At 40.9% G+C, this 13,058-nt stretch overlaps 1 protein-coding gene across 9 annotated transcripts in view; it reads right to left on the bottom strand.

Annotated features, from left to right (window-relative positions):
• Positions 1 to 13,058, bottom strand: part of thrb (thyroid hormone receptor beta) — a 236,974-nt gene that overhangs the window by 62,752 nt on the left and 161,164 nt on the right. For 5 of the 9 annotated variants that reach the window (XM_073024549.1, XM_073024554.1, XM_073024550.1 and 2 more), the window contains one exon: positions 1,678 to 13,037. The exons of 3 other annotated variants lie outside the window; for them this stretch is intronic. In XM_073024549.1, coding sequence (XP_072880650.1) covers positions 12,796 to 13,037 — 242 coding nt within the window. In that variant the 3' untranslated portion in view covers positions 1,678 to 12,795. Of the gene's footprint in view, positions 1 to 1,677; positions 13,038 to 13,058 lie in introns of those variants that run through there. One more of the 9 variants, XM_073024553.1, reaches the window with a different exon arrangement.

The raw sequence follows: 13,058 nt of genomic DNA, 5'->3' as shown, positions 1-13,058 counted from the left end.
GTGATCCTGTACTTCATTGCTTTCCTGTATACTGGACTTTCTCAGTAGCCTTTTCACTTCATTCTGCACTCTGTTATTGTTTTACCTTGTTCTACCTCAATGCACTGTGTGATGATCTGATCTACATGAACAAGCTTCTCACTGTATCTCAGAACATGTAACAATAATAAAATTAGCCATGTGGGCTTCTGCACACTTCCCAATGATGTGAGTGGAAGTGACTCTGCATTGCAAATAGTGCACAGGTGAATGATAAAATTTGCTGGAGGACCGGCTGGGAATTTGGAAGAGATGTAGGATTGATGTAAAATGAGTCTTTAAAAGTGCAGGCTAATGGCAGTTTCTATGCTGCATCAAGTCAGGGGAACAACACTAGAAAGTACTGCCAGTTTAATCTTACCTTGAGTAATTATTGCCAAGGCATTCCTCCTACTTGTAGTGAAGACCCAGTCCTTTTAGATCATGTCTATATTTGACCACAGTTACTGCTTGTAAAAATTCACTTTATTTGTCACATGTTCATTGAAATGCATCCTTTACATCGACGACCAATACCAATACAGGATGTGCTGGGAGCAGGCTGCTAGTGTCAGCACACTTCTGGCGCCAACCTAGCATTTGACAACTTACTTAGGGTGGTGGTAGTGGCAGAAACATTAAAAGAACTCTTAGATAGAATAAGAGTAATATTGGTCACGTGTACATTGCAACATTCAGTGGAGTGAGGCATTTGCACAAATCAAATCAATCTACTCTGCTTTTTTCTCCAGTCCTGCAGAAGTGTTCCAGCCCAAAACGTCGACTACATTTTTCCCCATAGGTGTAGCCTGGCCTACTGAGTTCCTCCAGCATTCTGTGAGTGTTGTTTGGAATTCCCGTTGTTTGCAACGAGGATTGTGCTGGGCAGCCTGTAAGTGTCACCATTTCCTGCACTAACAGAGCATGTCTACGTCTTTGGGATGTGGAAGAAAACTTGAACACCTGGAGGTCGCAGAATGTACAAACTCCTTACTGACAGGTGGGAATTAAAGCACATTTAAATGGTTATGCTAACCACTATGCTACCATGACACCCTATAGACAGGTTACCCCATATACTGGTACCTCTTTACAAGTGGCTGAAGATTAAAGTATACATTCAGGGGCTATTTTTTGAATACCTCCTGTACCTAATAGAGTGTCACTGGGTGTTTATGATCTGCTGTAGCTTGCCCACTTCACGTTTCACTGTGTTGTTGCTCTCAGAGATGCTCTTCTGCACACCACTGCTGGTGTGGATATCTGAGTTAGTTACCTTCCCGTTAGACTGGCCATTTCCTGCTGACCTCTCTCATTAATAAGGTGTTTTTACCACAGAATTGCTGCTCACTAGATGTTTTATTTTTTGTTTTACACACCATGCTCTGTAAATTCTAGAAGCTGTTATGAATGGAAGTCCCAAGAGATGAGCAGTTTCTGAGATACTCAAACCACTCCATCTGGCACCAGCAATCATCCCATTATCAGTCACTGAAGAGTGGATATTTGGTATGAACAACGACTGTGCCCGCGTGCTTTTATGCATTGCGGTGTTGCCTTATGATTGGTTGATTTCATTCTTGCATTAACAAGCAGGTGTACCTAATAAGGTGACCCCAGGCTGTATAGAACTTCAACAAATCATTTTACAGACAATGATTATTTTCCCCAAGTTTGTTTTATTACATAAAATATCTATACTAAAATACAGCATCACAGTTACATAAAATATTTTCTGCACCATTTCTAAAACATTTCATACTCATTACATGATATGATTGTCAACAGTGACTACCCCGACAATACGTTAGAGCATGTAACTGCTTTGTATACCTCTTTCTTCACAGTGTGCATTTATATATCCCTATCATTCACAAACAGTTATGCAACCATTTCTGACTAGCTTAGTTATTGACATGTTAGCTTTTTTGGGGTTCTGCATTTACATTTAATTAAAAGTACCTTAGATTATCAGCATTTACATAAAGAATTACTAGGCAGAAGCATTAATGTGCCATTTAACAGCAAAATAAAACACAATTGCATCAGTTACACAGTTTTAAAAAAAGGATGTTAACTCCAGAGGAAGCAGTAAGTATGATAATAAATTTATTTGGATTCTAACAATTTTTTTCCTGAATATCAGCAAGTATTAGATTGTCAGTTCATACAAGATTTCCATTGATCACACAGGCTGGTGAAGGTGGGTTGTGGGTTTTGGGTTTCTGTTATCAAAGTCAATCAGATTTATGGAACAGCTCCAGAGGAACCACAGAAAGGGTTAACAGTAGGAAAACACAAACATCACAGACTTAAATATCCAAAGGCAGATGCTTGAAAATTGAAATTCAAACACAGTATGTTTGAAATACATTCTTCCCCCTTCCTTGCCAGTCCTGACGAATGGTCTCAGCCCCAAATGGCAACTGTTTGATTCCCCTCCAGTAAATGCTAGCTGGCCTGCTGAGTTCCTCCAGCATTTTGTGTGTGTTGCTCCATGTTTGAAATACTCAGCAGGTCAGACAGCCTCAGTGGAGAGACGGTTAATGAAAGACAACACAGTTCTGATGAAAGAATGTTACCATGACACATTAACACTGTTTCCCTCTCTGCAATGCTGTTTGATGCAAGTCTATCCAGAATCTTCTGTTCGTATAAGGAGTTGTCTAAATCCCCCTTAAACGTGCTCCACCATTCAACTAGATTGTGTCTAAGCATCACTCTCCCACGCTTTCTCCATTTCCAGTGATCTTCCAGAATCTATAACTCTTGAGTCTCCGCGAGGGAAAGAATTCCAAAGCCTCAGTGGCCTGCCCCTTACTGTGAGTTGGTGAGCCCCGGTACTTGAAATATTTTTTATATGCATCTCTTCAGTTGAACTTGGTAAGAATTCTGTAAATCTCAATGAGATGAAACTTGCTTTTACAAACTCTTGACGATAGAGGCTTAATCTACTCATTCCCTCCTCATAGAGCAGGAGTTTCCAGCATTTTCTATGCCATTGACCAATATCATTAAGCAAAGGGGTCCCATGGTTGGGAACCCCCTGTTATAGACCAAACCCACTACCCGGGGGTTCCGTGGATCCCAGGTTGTTACAGACCAAACTACCATCCGGGGATCCAGACTGGTGAATCTTCATTGCACTTAAAGTTTTAAAACATAAGGTGACCGAACTACACGTAATACTTTAGATACATGATTATTAATGCTCTGTATAATTGCATTACACCTTCTATACCTGAATCCTCCTGTACTGAAGGGCAGTGTACCACTTGCCTTCAAGAGTGCTTGCTGTATTTCACATTAGCTATCAGGACCCTTTTCACATGAACAGTTCTCAATATATCACTTTAACAAAAAACAGCTTTTCAGTTTTAAGGAGGGGAGTGGATTCTGTTTTGCACATTATATTCCATTTTACTTGTTACTATTCTGTCCTTGCTTATAACCCCAACGTAACATTTCATTCCTCTAAGCCAAATCATTGGTGTGGATTGTGATAAGCTGTATAGCAAGGTACGCAGACCTGCAGTATCCCACTCGTCACCACCCGGCAACCTGAGAAAGATCTATTATTGCCATTCATAATGTAAGAGATTCTGCAGATGCTGGAAACCCATAAAACGCTGGAGGGACTCAGCAGGTCAGGCAGCATCTATGAACTGGAATAAGTAGTCCATATTTCGGGCTGAGCCCTTCTTCAGGACTGGAATGGAAGGGGGAAGAAGCTGGAATCTGTCTCCATTTCTCATGATCTTTGAGTGAAGATCAAGCTGGCTTTTTCTCCCTCCCTTTCCAATCCTGATGAAGGGCCCGATCCTGAAATGCCACTGTCCATTGAGCCTGCCTGACCTGCTGATTTCCTATAGCATTTTGTGAATCATTATTGCTACCCATTGCTTACTTTGTTAACTAGCTGTCAGCTTGTGCCAGTATATAACCATTACGTTGCTGAGCATTTACCTTTGTAGGGTCTTATCAAAGGATTTCCAAAAGTATACTGCATATTCTCCCATCCACCCACCTTATCCATTCCTGTAGTGACAATCTCAAAAAGATCTTGTAGATCAGTTGAACGTAAATAGGATATAACTCAAAGCACATAATAATGAAATTATATGTTAAATATTCCGTCTGGCAATACAGCAACGTGGAACGAAGGCTGACTGATATTCTCTTAGCAGTTTAATCTGACGAAAACAGCCAGCATATGGTTATAAACATGTAGTTGTGCAGTACATTCTGAACTCTAACGTGGGTGAAATACTGGTAGTTACAAGTCTGTTCTGTATGGTTGCAGCAGTATGTCATAGCATGATGCTGGTTTTAAGTGAAGACCTCATTGTATCTGACTGAGAAGTATCCCTATTGATATGATGGAGTGTTCCATCTATGAATCGGAAAACCACAAAGATTTCAAGGGTGCAATCCATAGTTGTGCCGTCTTACACACTTACAAATGGTTGTAATGGAGGTTCTTCAACTTAAAGTTTGAACACGTGTTGAATGCCACCTGATTAGCTGAGTGTTTCTAACACATGTGGTTCTATTTACAAATTGTGAACAGTTAGGCTTATTACAATTACCCTGAACTACAAGAGGGAAAATCTATTACTATACAGTTAAGTAAGCACATTTTTGATCAAGGAATGTAATGTAGCAGCACTGAATTTGATTACAATAGCCAAAACGATCAGACATTCTGCTGACAAAGAGGGTCAAACCCCATACAGGAATAATGGGCACTTCGGTATTAAAGACTATCCCAGGCATAAAAACATTGACAACTTGAGTTAGAACAAATAGGGAAATGAATGCACACAGTAGCAATAAATTAAACAAGTTTGATTTTTCTGGACTAAAATTATTTGCATCTGTAAGTTGTTACAACACTGAGCATTCTTGTTTATCAACAGTAACGTAGAATAATCTTTTAGACAGACTTTTCCTGCAGTTGTAGCTCATTCAAAATAGGAAAATGAACCCCAGAATCTCCCCCGGGAAATTCTTTGTTCTCAAGGATAAAAAAGGATTACTTAAGTGAAACAAAGCTTAAAAGACACCCACCAATTGCTGGAGGAGAACACGCCTGTTTACCTCAAAACTCTTCTCCTTTCCTGCAAAAGAAAGTTAATCACTTATAATAAGACCCTGAGCACAGGAGCAGAATTAGGTCACTCGACCCTTCGAGTCTGCCCCACAATTCCATCGTGTTTTATTATCCATCTCAACCCCATTCTCCTGTCTTCTCCCCATAACCTTTGATGCCTGACTAATCGAGAACCTATCTACCTCTGCTTTAAACGTACCCAATGACTTGGCCTCCACAGCCGCCTATAGCAATCCCCAGTTTCATCATCCTCAGGCTAAAGAAAATTTTCCTCATCTCTGTTCCAAATGGGCGTCCCTCTATTCTGAGGCTGTGCCCTCTGGACTTAAGAGTTCGTAGTTGGAGGGTCAAGCATTTTAACTTCACTTTATACAGAATAATTTACACATTGCTTGGTAATTATTCTTGAATACAACTGATTTCAAATCCAACTGATTTGAAATTTAAAATCTGTATGTTATTACTTTTGATCCCTTGTTTCCATAACCATCTGATAAAAATGTGGCTTTTAACAATGGTAACTTTCTCTCTTTGCAACTAAAACCAAGCTGAGGGAGAAGTTTATAAACACAGGAAATCTAGAGCAACACATTCAAAATGCTGGAGGAACTCAGCATCTACAGAAATAAATAAACAGCTGATGTTTCAGGCTAAAACCCTTTATTAGGAAGGGTCCTGATTGCATTCCTGATGAAGGGTCTCTTACTGAAACCTCGACTGTTTATTCCCCTCTGTGAAAGCTGCCTGACCTGCTGAGTTCCTCCAGCATTTTGTGTACCTATGGGAGGGTGAAGGGTCTCAGCTCAAAATGTCAACTGTTTATTCATTTCCATTAATGCTGCCTGACCTGCTGAGTTCCTGCAGCATTTTGTGTATGTTGCCCGGGGAGAAGTTTGCTTTGTATCATATTCTGAGCTGACGTGGATCTGACATATTTTAAGATCGGGTCCTATTTTATTCAGGTTGGTTTCCTTGTTTCAGTATGCGAGTGCAGTGGAGGGGAGTTGTATATCTTGATGCAGTTTGATGGCTGATGAAGAACGTCTGCACTTTACATTTCTATTCCTGACTCCATATTTAACCTAGTGTGAATCTAAACTTCAGTGTTCTCTGGCAGTCCACGTTAGCCTCCTGAAGGACTGCAGATTAGGCCAAGGTACAGACAGGCATCCATGCTGGCCAACTTTGCTAAATTTTGGGACCTATCAACATACTTGTAGCTCCACTGACTTGCTTCATACAGGTTCCTGAGCTTGAAGTCTTCGAGTAGCTAAGAGGCAGTTATTGGACACTGGCAGCCCAGATGAAGGGTCTCGGTCCAACTCCTCTCCATAGAAGCTGACTGACCTGCTGAATTCTTCCAGAATTTTAGACCACACGACTAAGACATTGCAGCAAAATTAGGCCATTCAGCCCATCGAGTCTGCTCTGCCATTCCAGCATGGCCGATTTATTATCCCTCTTATTGTGTGTTTTGTATGTAAGCTTGTTTCTTTTCATTTAGCAGAATGATAACTGTTTAAACAAACCTAAGAACCAACCTGAGTAATTTCAAACTGAAAACAACATTTAATGTTTCACGCAAATAAACCAGGAACAAAGCTCCAAGAAAGGCTTGAAGCTGGATGTCAGTATCCAAAACTGAGAACAGTTTGTTCACTGGCTCCAATGCTCGAATTTCACTAAGGTTTTTTTTGTTAACATTTATCAGTGCATTTCATTATGAAATACATTTCTACAGCTAGTTCTCGATTCACTTTTATTTGGAGAGGATTTTCTTTTAAATCTCAGCTTTCAAAGTCATCACACACACTCAGTGTGTGAATTGGGTGTTCCAAAGGAAGTGTAAGGTGCTCCCTCCCTCTGCTAGCCTGCAGGTCACCCTTGGGCAAGGTGTAGCACCTGCTTAGCCCCCCGTCAGGGTCAAGTGAAGCCGTGGGAGGTGGTGGTTGGTCGTATGAGCATCTGTTGCATATCACAAGTCCTGGTTATGTGATCACTGATGCCAAGCAGACAACCTCTGAAGAGTGTTGATAACGGCTGGGGAAGCCTGTCTGGTAAAGACCCTGCCCAAAAGGAGACAGTGGCAAAACACTTCTGTAGAAAAGTTTGCCAAGAACAACCATGATCACCAGCATCTTACGACATGGCATATAATGATGGTGACTGTATGAATATCCATGGTCTTCTGCTGCTGTAGCCCATCCACTAAGGTTTGACATGTTGTGCGTTCAGAGATGTTCTTCTGCACACCACTGCTGCCCAGACACTTTTGCCCCAGCAGTTGTATAAAACAGCTCTTTGTACTCACATTACTGGAATGTAAAATGCCACTGAAATTTATTCCAGCAATTTCATTGCAGAGATCAAGGTGCTGATGTAACCATACAGCGTCTGTAGTGTTGTAAACGGGAGATGAACTCCTCAGCTGCAGCGAAGGGGGAAGGCTTTGCTATGGAGTTACAGGGCTGAGATTTTGTAAAGACAAAGGCACAGCTGCCGGAGGTGGAGTGGTTTAATTCAGGGATGCTCAGGAGGTCAGAGTTTCAGGAGTGCAGGTAGTTCAGGATTTTAGGTCTGAAGCTGACTTTGGAGGTAGAGAAAGAGAAGGCCAATGGGGTATTTGAAGTGAGCTATCACTGACCGATGTGCATCATGGTGTACGGTGACTTGGACTTTCTGTAGGTTAGTGGGTGTGTGTGTGTGTGTTTGTGAGGTACTGCTCCAGAGGTAGGAACAGGTTGTCATAGCACCAGTACAGAAATGTGGCTTATAACTTAACTTGGGGTCAAATATCACGCTAAGGGTGTGAACAGACTGATCCAACCCTGGGCATGCTCCAGGGAGATGGACAGATGTGAAGGATTCTAAAGTGCTGGTAAGATCATAATACGTAGGAGAAGAATTAGGCCATTCAGCCCATCAGGTCTTCTCCATTATTTCATCATGGCTAATTATTATTCCCCTCAACCCCTTTCTCCTGACTTCTTCCTGTACAGTTTGCACCATGACTAATCAAGAACCCATCAATCTCCACTTTAAATATACCCAACGACTTGGGCTCTACAGCCGTCTGTAGCAATGAATTCCACAGATTTACTACCCTCTGACTAGAGGAATTCCTGCTCAACTCTGTTCAAAGGGACGTCCTTACTATTCGGAGGCTGTGCCCTCTGGTTGTAGGCAAGCCAAATTTCAGCATCCTGCCCTGATCAGTTCCGGCACATAGTCAATTAAATGCTAGCGTGCAGCCCCCCTTCCCCGTTCCCTATGTGATATATATATCATATGTTCATTTATTGTCACTATGTGCATTCACTAACACCCCAACAAGTACAGTTTCAACATGAAGTCATGGAAAATCACAAACATTCAAACTGGACATACGAGTCACTTTGGGACCACATGACATTGTAATATTCATATGACAAGAAAGCAAAATTATTAATCAGTACATACTTTACAGGCAGCATATGCAAGATGAGTTTAACAACTTGTTTTTACTCCTATATGAATGCTTGCTCTCCAGGCAGCGGAGGCTCTTATAGGAATACATTGAGAAATACTAATTTTGAATCTATAAAGATTTGAAGTAAAATTTACTCAATGGAATATTTCTGTACAAATTTAACAGCTGCTTAAGCAGAACACAAAACAACTTACATTTTCTTACAGTGCAAACTCAAGGCTTACTTGCCATATTTTGTCATCGCTATCTTCCTCACACAACGAACATTACAGCACAAACAGACCATCATATTTACATACCAATTAAATATTTCAACAAGATTGGAAAGGTGACTTTTGCTTCATTTGTTTAAATTCTAGTTTCTTCAAGTGGTCGTTCTTATTAAAAATATCAAGGAAATATCATAAATTTAATTAAGTGTGCAAACATCTGATAAGATTCTATAAAAGTGGCTTATTTTCCTTAGCTATATCATTCAATATTAATTATTGTACTTCAAATATAAAAATTAGAATTCTAGCTTGCTACACAGTTCATTTTATCCTGATTGTCTGTGCATTCAATTTTCTTAGCTCATGAATTCGGCTACGTCTTGACTAATGGGTATTAGTATGTATTAAATTACAAAGTCATTGAAATTAATGACAGAGAACTGACAAAGTCTGTGCAATATTCCAACCAAGCTCTGTTGGAAGGGCAAGCCTTTCTTAAAATCTCAGGGAAAATTATTTTTCTTAAAAGTAATGCTTAATTACTTAATATCCTTTGCATTTTTGCCCCTTAAAATCCTCTGTCATGCATCTTTTCTTTCATCTCATTTAGACACAATTAAACTCAGTGGCCTCTTTATTACATACAGGAGTGGAATCCGGTGTGATCTTCTGCACCTGCAGCCCATCTGGTTTAAGGTTTGACATGTTGTACATTCATAGCAGCTCTTCTGCTCAACTTTGTTGTAGCACATGGTTATTCGAGTTACTGTTGCTTTCCTGTCAGCTTGAACCAGTCAATTCCCCTCTGACCTCTCACATTGACAAGGCATTTTCACCCACAAAACTGCTGCTCACTGGATGATTTTGTTATTTTGCACCATTCTCTGCAAACTCTAGAGACTGTTGTGTGTGAAAATCAGGAGATCAGCAGTTTCTGAGATACTCAGACCACCCTGTCTGGCAACAGCAATCATTCCGCGGTCATTCACTTAGCTCTGACGTTTGGTGTGAACAACAACTGAATCTCTTGACCATGTCTGCATGCTTTTATGCATTTTGCTGCTAGATGAGATGATTGGCTGATTAGATACTTGCATTAATGAGCAGTTGTACCTAGTAAAGTGGCCACTAAATGTAGATTTGTTGTACTGTAAGATTTGTTTTGGGTAAAAGCAGTACTTCAGCATAGGAAAGAAATCAGGAGCATAACAGTGCTTTCACGGTAGCATTGCGGTTAGCACAACGCTATTACAGCTTGGGATGCCAGAGTTCAGAGTTCAATTCGGACGCCCTCTATGATAAAGGTTGTACGTCCTTCCCATGTGTGGGTGGGTTTCCTCACACCATCCAAAGATGTACCGGTTAGTAGGTTTTCTGGTCATGGTAAAATGTCCTGTGATTAGGCTAGAGTTAAATAGGTTGGTTGCTGGGCAGCAGTTGGCTTGTTGGGCTGGAGGGGCTTGTTTTGCGCTGTGTATCTGTATAAAGATAGCTTTTATTCAGTGCTGGATACAAGCTTACATTCCATAAGTCTGGCTGTGTTTTTGTTTTGAAAGTTCTGCACTGAACTTCAATTTCCCACTGATATGATACAGTCAGATAAAACAGAAAGTTATGTTGAAAGCTGCAGTCAGCACATCGTTACTGGTAGAACATGGGGAAAAGGTCTAGAAAAAAAGACAAGGCTTTGGGACGCCACGGTACCATAGCAGTTAGTGTGATGCTATTACAGCACGGGGCAGCGGAGTTCGGAGTTAAATTCCTGCTTCATCTGTAAAGAGCTTGTGTGTTCTCCCCATGACCGCGTGGGCTTTTTTTCCGGTTGCTCCGGTTTCCTCCCACAGTCCAAAGGCGTACCAGTTAGTAGGTTCACTGGTCATGGCAAAGTGTCCTGTGATTAGGTTAGGGGTAAACAGGTGGGGTGCTGGGCGGAAAGCGTGGCTCGTTGGGCCGCAAGGGCCTGTTCTGCGTTGTATCTCTAAACCAGGGGCTCCCAACCTATTATATGTCTTGAACCCCTGCCATTAACCGAGGGGTCCGTGGACCCCAGGTTGGGAACGCCTGTTCTAGATTAAAACAAAATAAAGTAACATGGAAAAATGTTCTAACAAAAAGTCATTCCTTCATCCTGAAACTCTCATCAGCAAGGTTAATCTAGAACTACTGTGTTTGCAAAGAGAATGGATTCCTGGTACTTTTGAACAAGGTACATGGCACTGTAAGATCAGTATCAAGGCATATATATTGACATTGTAGACCCTAGTATTCATTCCCACAGTTTGCAGAGAATAAACTGCAGAAGTTAAAGCTCCATTCACGGGAGGCATTGAGAGCACCACTTGCAAACTGATTAGCACCGTAAAAATAACCTCTCTCAAGCTGTGGAAAGTGTTTATGACATCTAGAGATGAGTAAAAGCTCAAAAAAAAGGATTAATCTGGATGATCTATTTGGTTAAGAAGTGGATCTTGCACAGGCACGTTCCCAGTTAATAAAAAGAGTTCCTGATAGACAGCAGCTGCATTTAGTAAATACAGAGAAAATCTTCTCAGTGGAATACGGAGGCCAAATGAATGATGTCAGTGTGAGGGAGAGATGTTTCTCCCTTGCTGATGCTCAAGGCTAGTGTTCCAGAAAGATGCAGCATATCTAAAGCTAGATTTGAGCCCTTTTTCCCTTTCCCCTCTGTAATCAATTGCAACTTCAGAAAAGCAATCCTAATGACATTTTCCACTTAAAATCTCTGGCTGCCTCTTCAGTTGGACTGATTGGAACTGTCTACTTGTGGAACAGTCTGTGCAACGTCAGCTGCTGCAAATGGTAACTTGCTTTAGAAGGCAGTTGATTAACTCGGTTAGTTACTGTGTTGTTTAGACTCTATTCTTACTGAAGTGTATTGAGGTTTTGTAGATGCTAGTTTATACACGTTTGTTCATTTGCACAACACGATATAACAGCATCTATTTTTGCTCCTTTACATAAACAATATTTACATAATTGGGTATTTACATAAACAGTGAATAAGTAAACACGAGGAAATCTGCAGATGCTGGGAATTCAAGCAACACACACAAAATGCTGGTGGAATGCAGCAGGCCAGGCAGCATCTGTAGGAAGAATTACAGTCGACGTTTCTTCCTAGAGATGCTGCCTGGCCTGCTGCATTCCACTAGCATTTTGAGTGAATAAGTAACACAAGTGATTCTGCAGATTCTGGAAATCTGGTTGGAAAGGGATAGGCGGAAGAGTTAAGGGGCTGAAGAAAAAGGAATCTGATCAGAGATGACAGTGGAGTATGGAAGAAAGGAAAGGAGGAAGGGGCCAGAGAAACACACACAAAATGCTGGAGGAACTCAGGGGGCATCTATGAAGGAGAATAGGGTCTCAGCCCAAAACATCAACTGTATTTTCCCCTTCATAGATGCTGTCTGACCTGCTGAGCTCCTCCAGCATTCTGTGTGTGTTTCTCAATGAATAAATCACAATCGGAATATAGTACAGATGTTGGTAGAGGAGAGGCACCCTAGTAGTTATCTTCTTTATATTTGAATTTTAGCTCCAGTGAAAGAAAATCTCTTAATTTTTCACCTCAGAACTATTCTAAATTTCCCTAAAAACATCAAATTAGTTAAGCCTTTGGCAATGGTGACTTGCCTGCAACTAGTGCATTTAGTCGATTTAATTCCATTGAAATCCACGCAGGAGAAAACTCATATTTGAATATTGTGTTGGGAGTTCCTTACCACAAACAATATTATACCATATCATCTCATCCAAAAACAAACATGTACAACATCAGTCCACACAAGTGAAAATGTGTACAAAAAAAGCGCTACGTCCTCAAAATCACTAGTACCCGCATTAATGGAATGTTTCTCCATCATTTCTGGAAAAAGGTACTGTGTGAAGTGCAATTAAACATCACTCAGTAGTGCTAATACAGTTTACGATATTATGTAGTGCAGCTGTTTCAAATTAAGTTCTTAATCTTCAAAGACCTCCAGGAATAATGGTGGAAAAAGCTCCGTTGGACATTCCACTTTCATGTGAAGAAAGCGACTTGCATGGCAAGCTCCAATCATTCGTAGGTCAGTCACTTTCATCAGTAGTTTAGGCCAGAAGTGGGCAACATTGTGTTTGCGATAGTTAATGTAGTGTTCGAATGCAAGGAGGAAGGACTCCTGGATTTTTTCTATCTTGTTTATGCTGGTGAGGCCAGGTCGATCTACACAAAAAAAGTGAGGAG

This window comes from Hemitrygon akajei, chromosome 20 (assembly GCF_048418815.1).
Source record: "Hemitrygon akajei chromosome 20, sHemAka1.3, whole genome shotgun sequence".
Taxonomy (NCBI): Eukaryota; Metazoa; Chordata; class Chondrichthyes; order Myliobatiformes; family Dasyatidae; genus Hemitrygon; species Hemitrygon akajei.
This window is presented reverse-complemented; position numbering and strand designations above follow the sequence as displayed.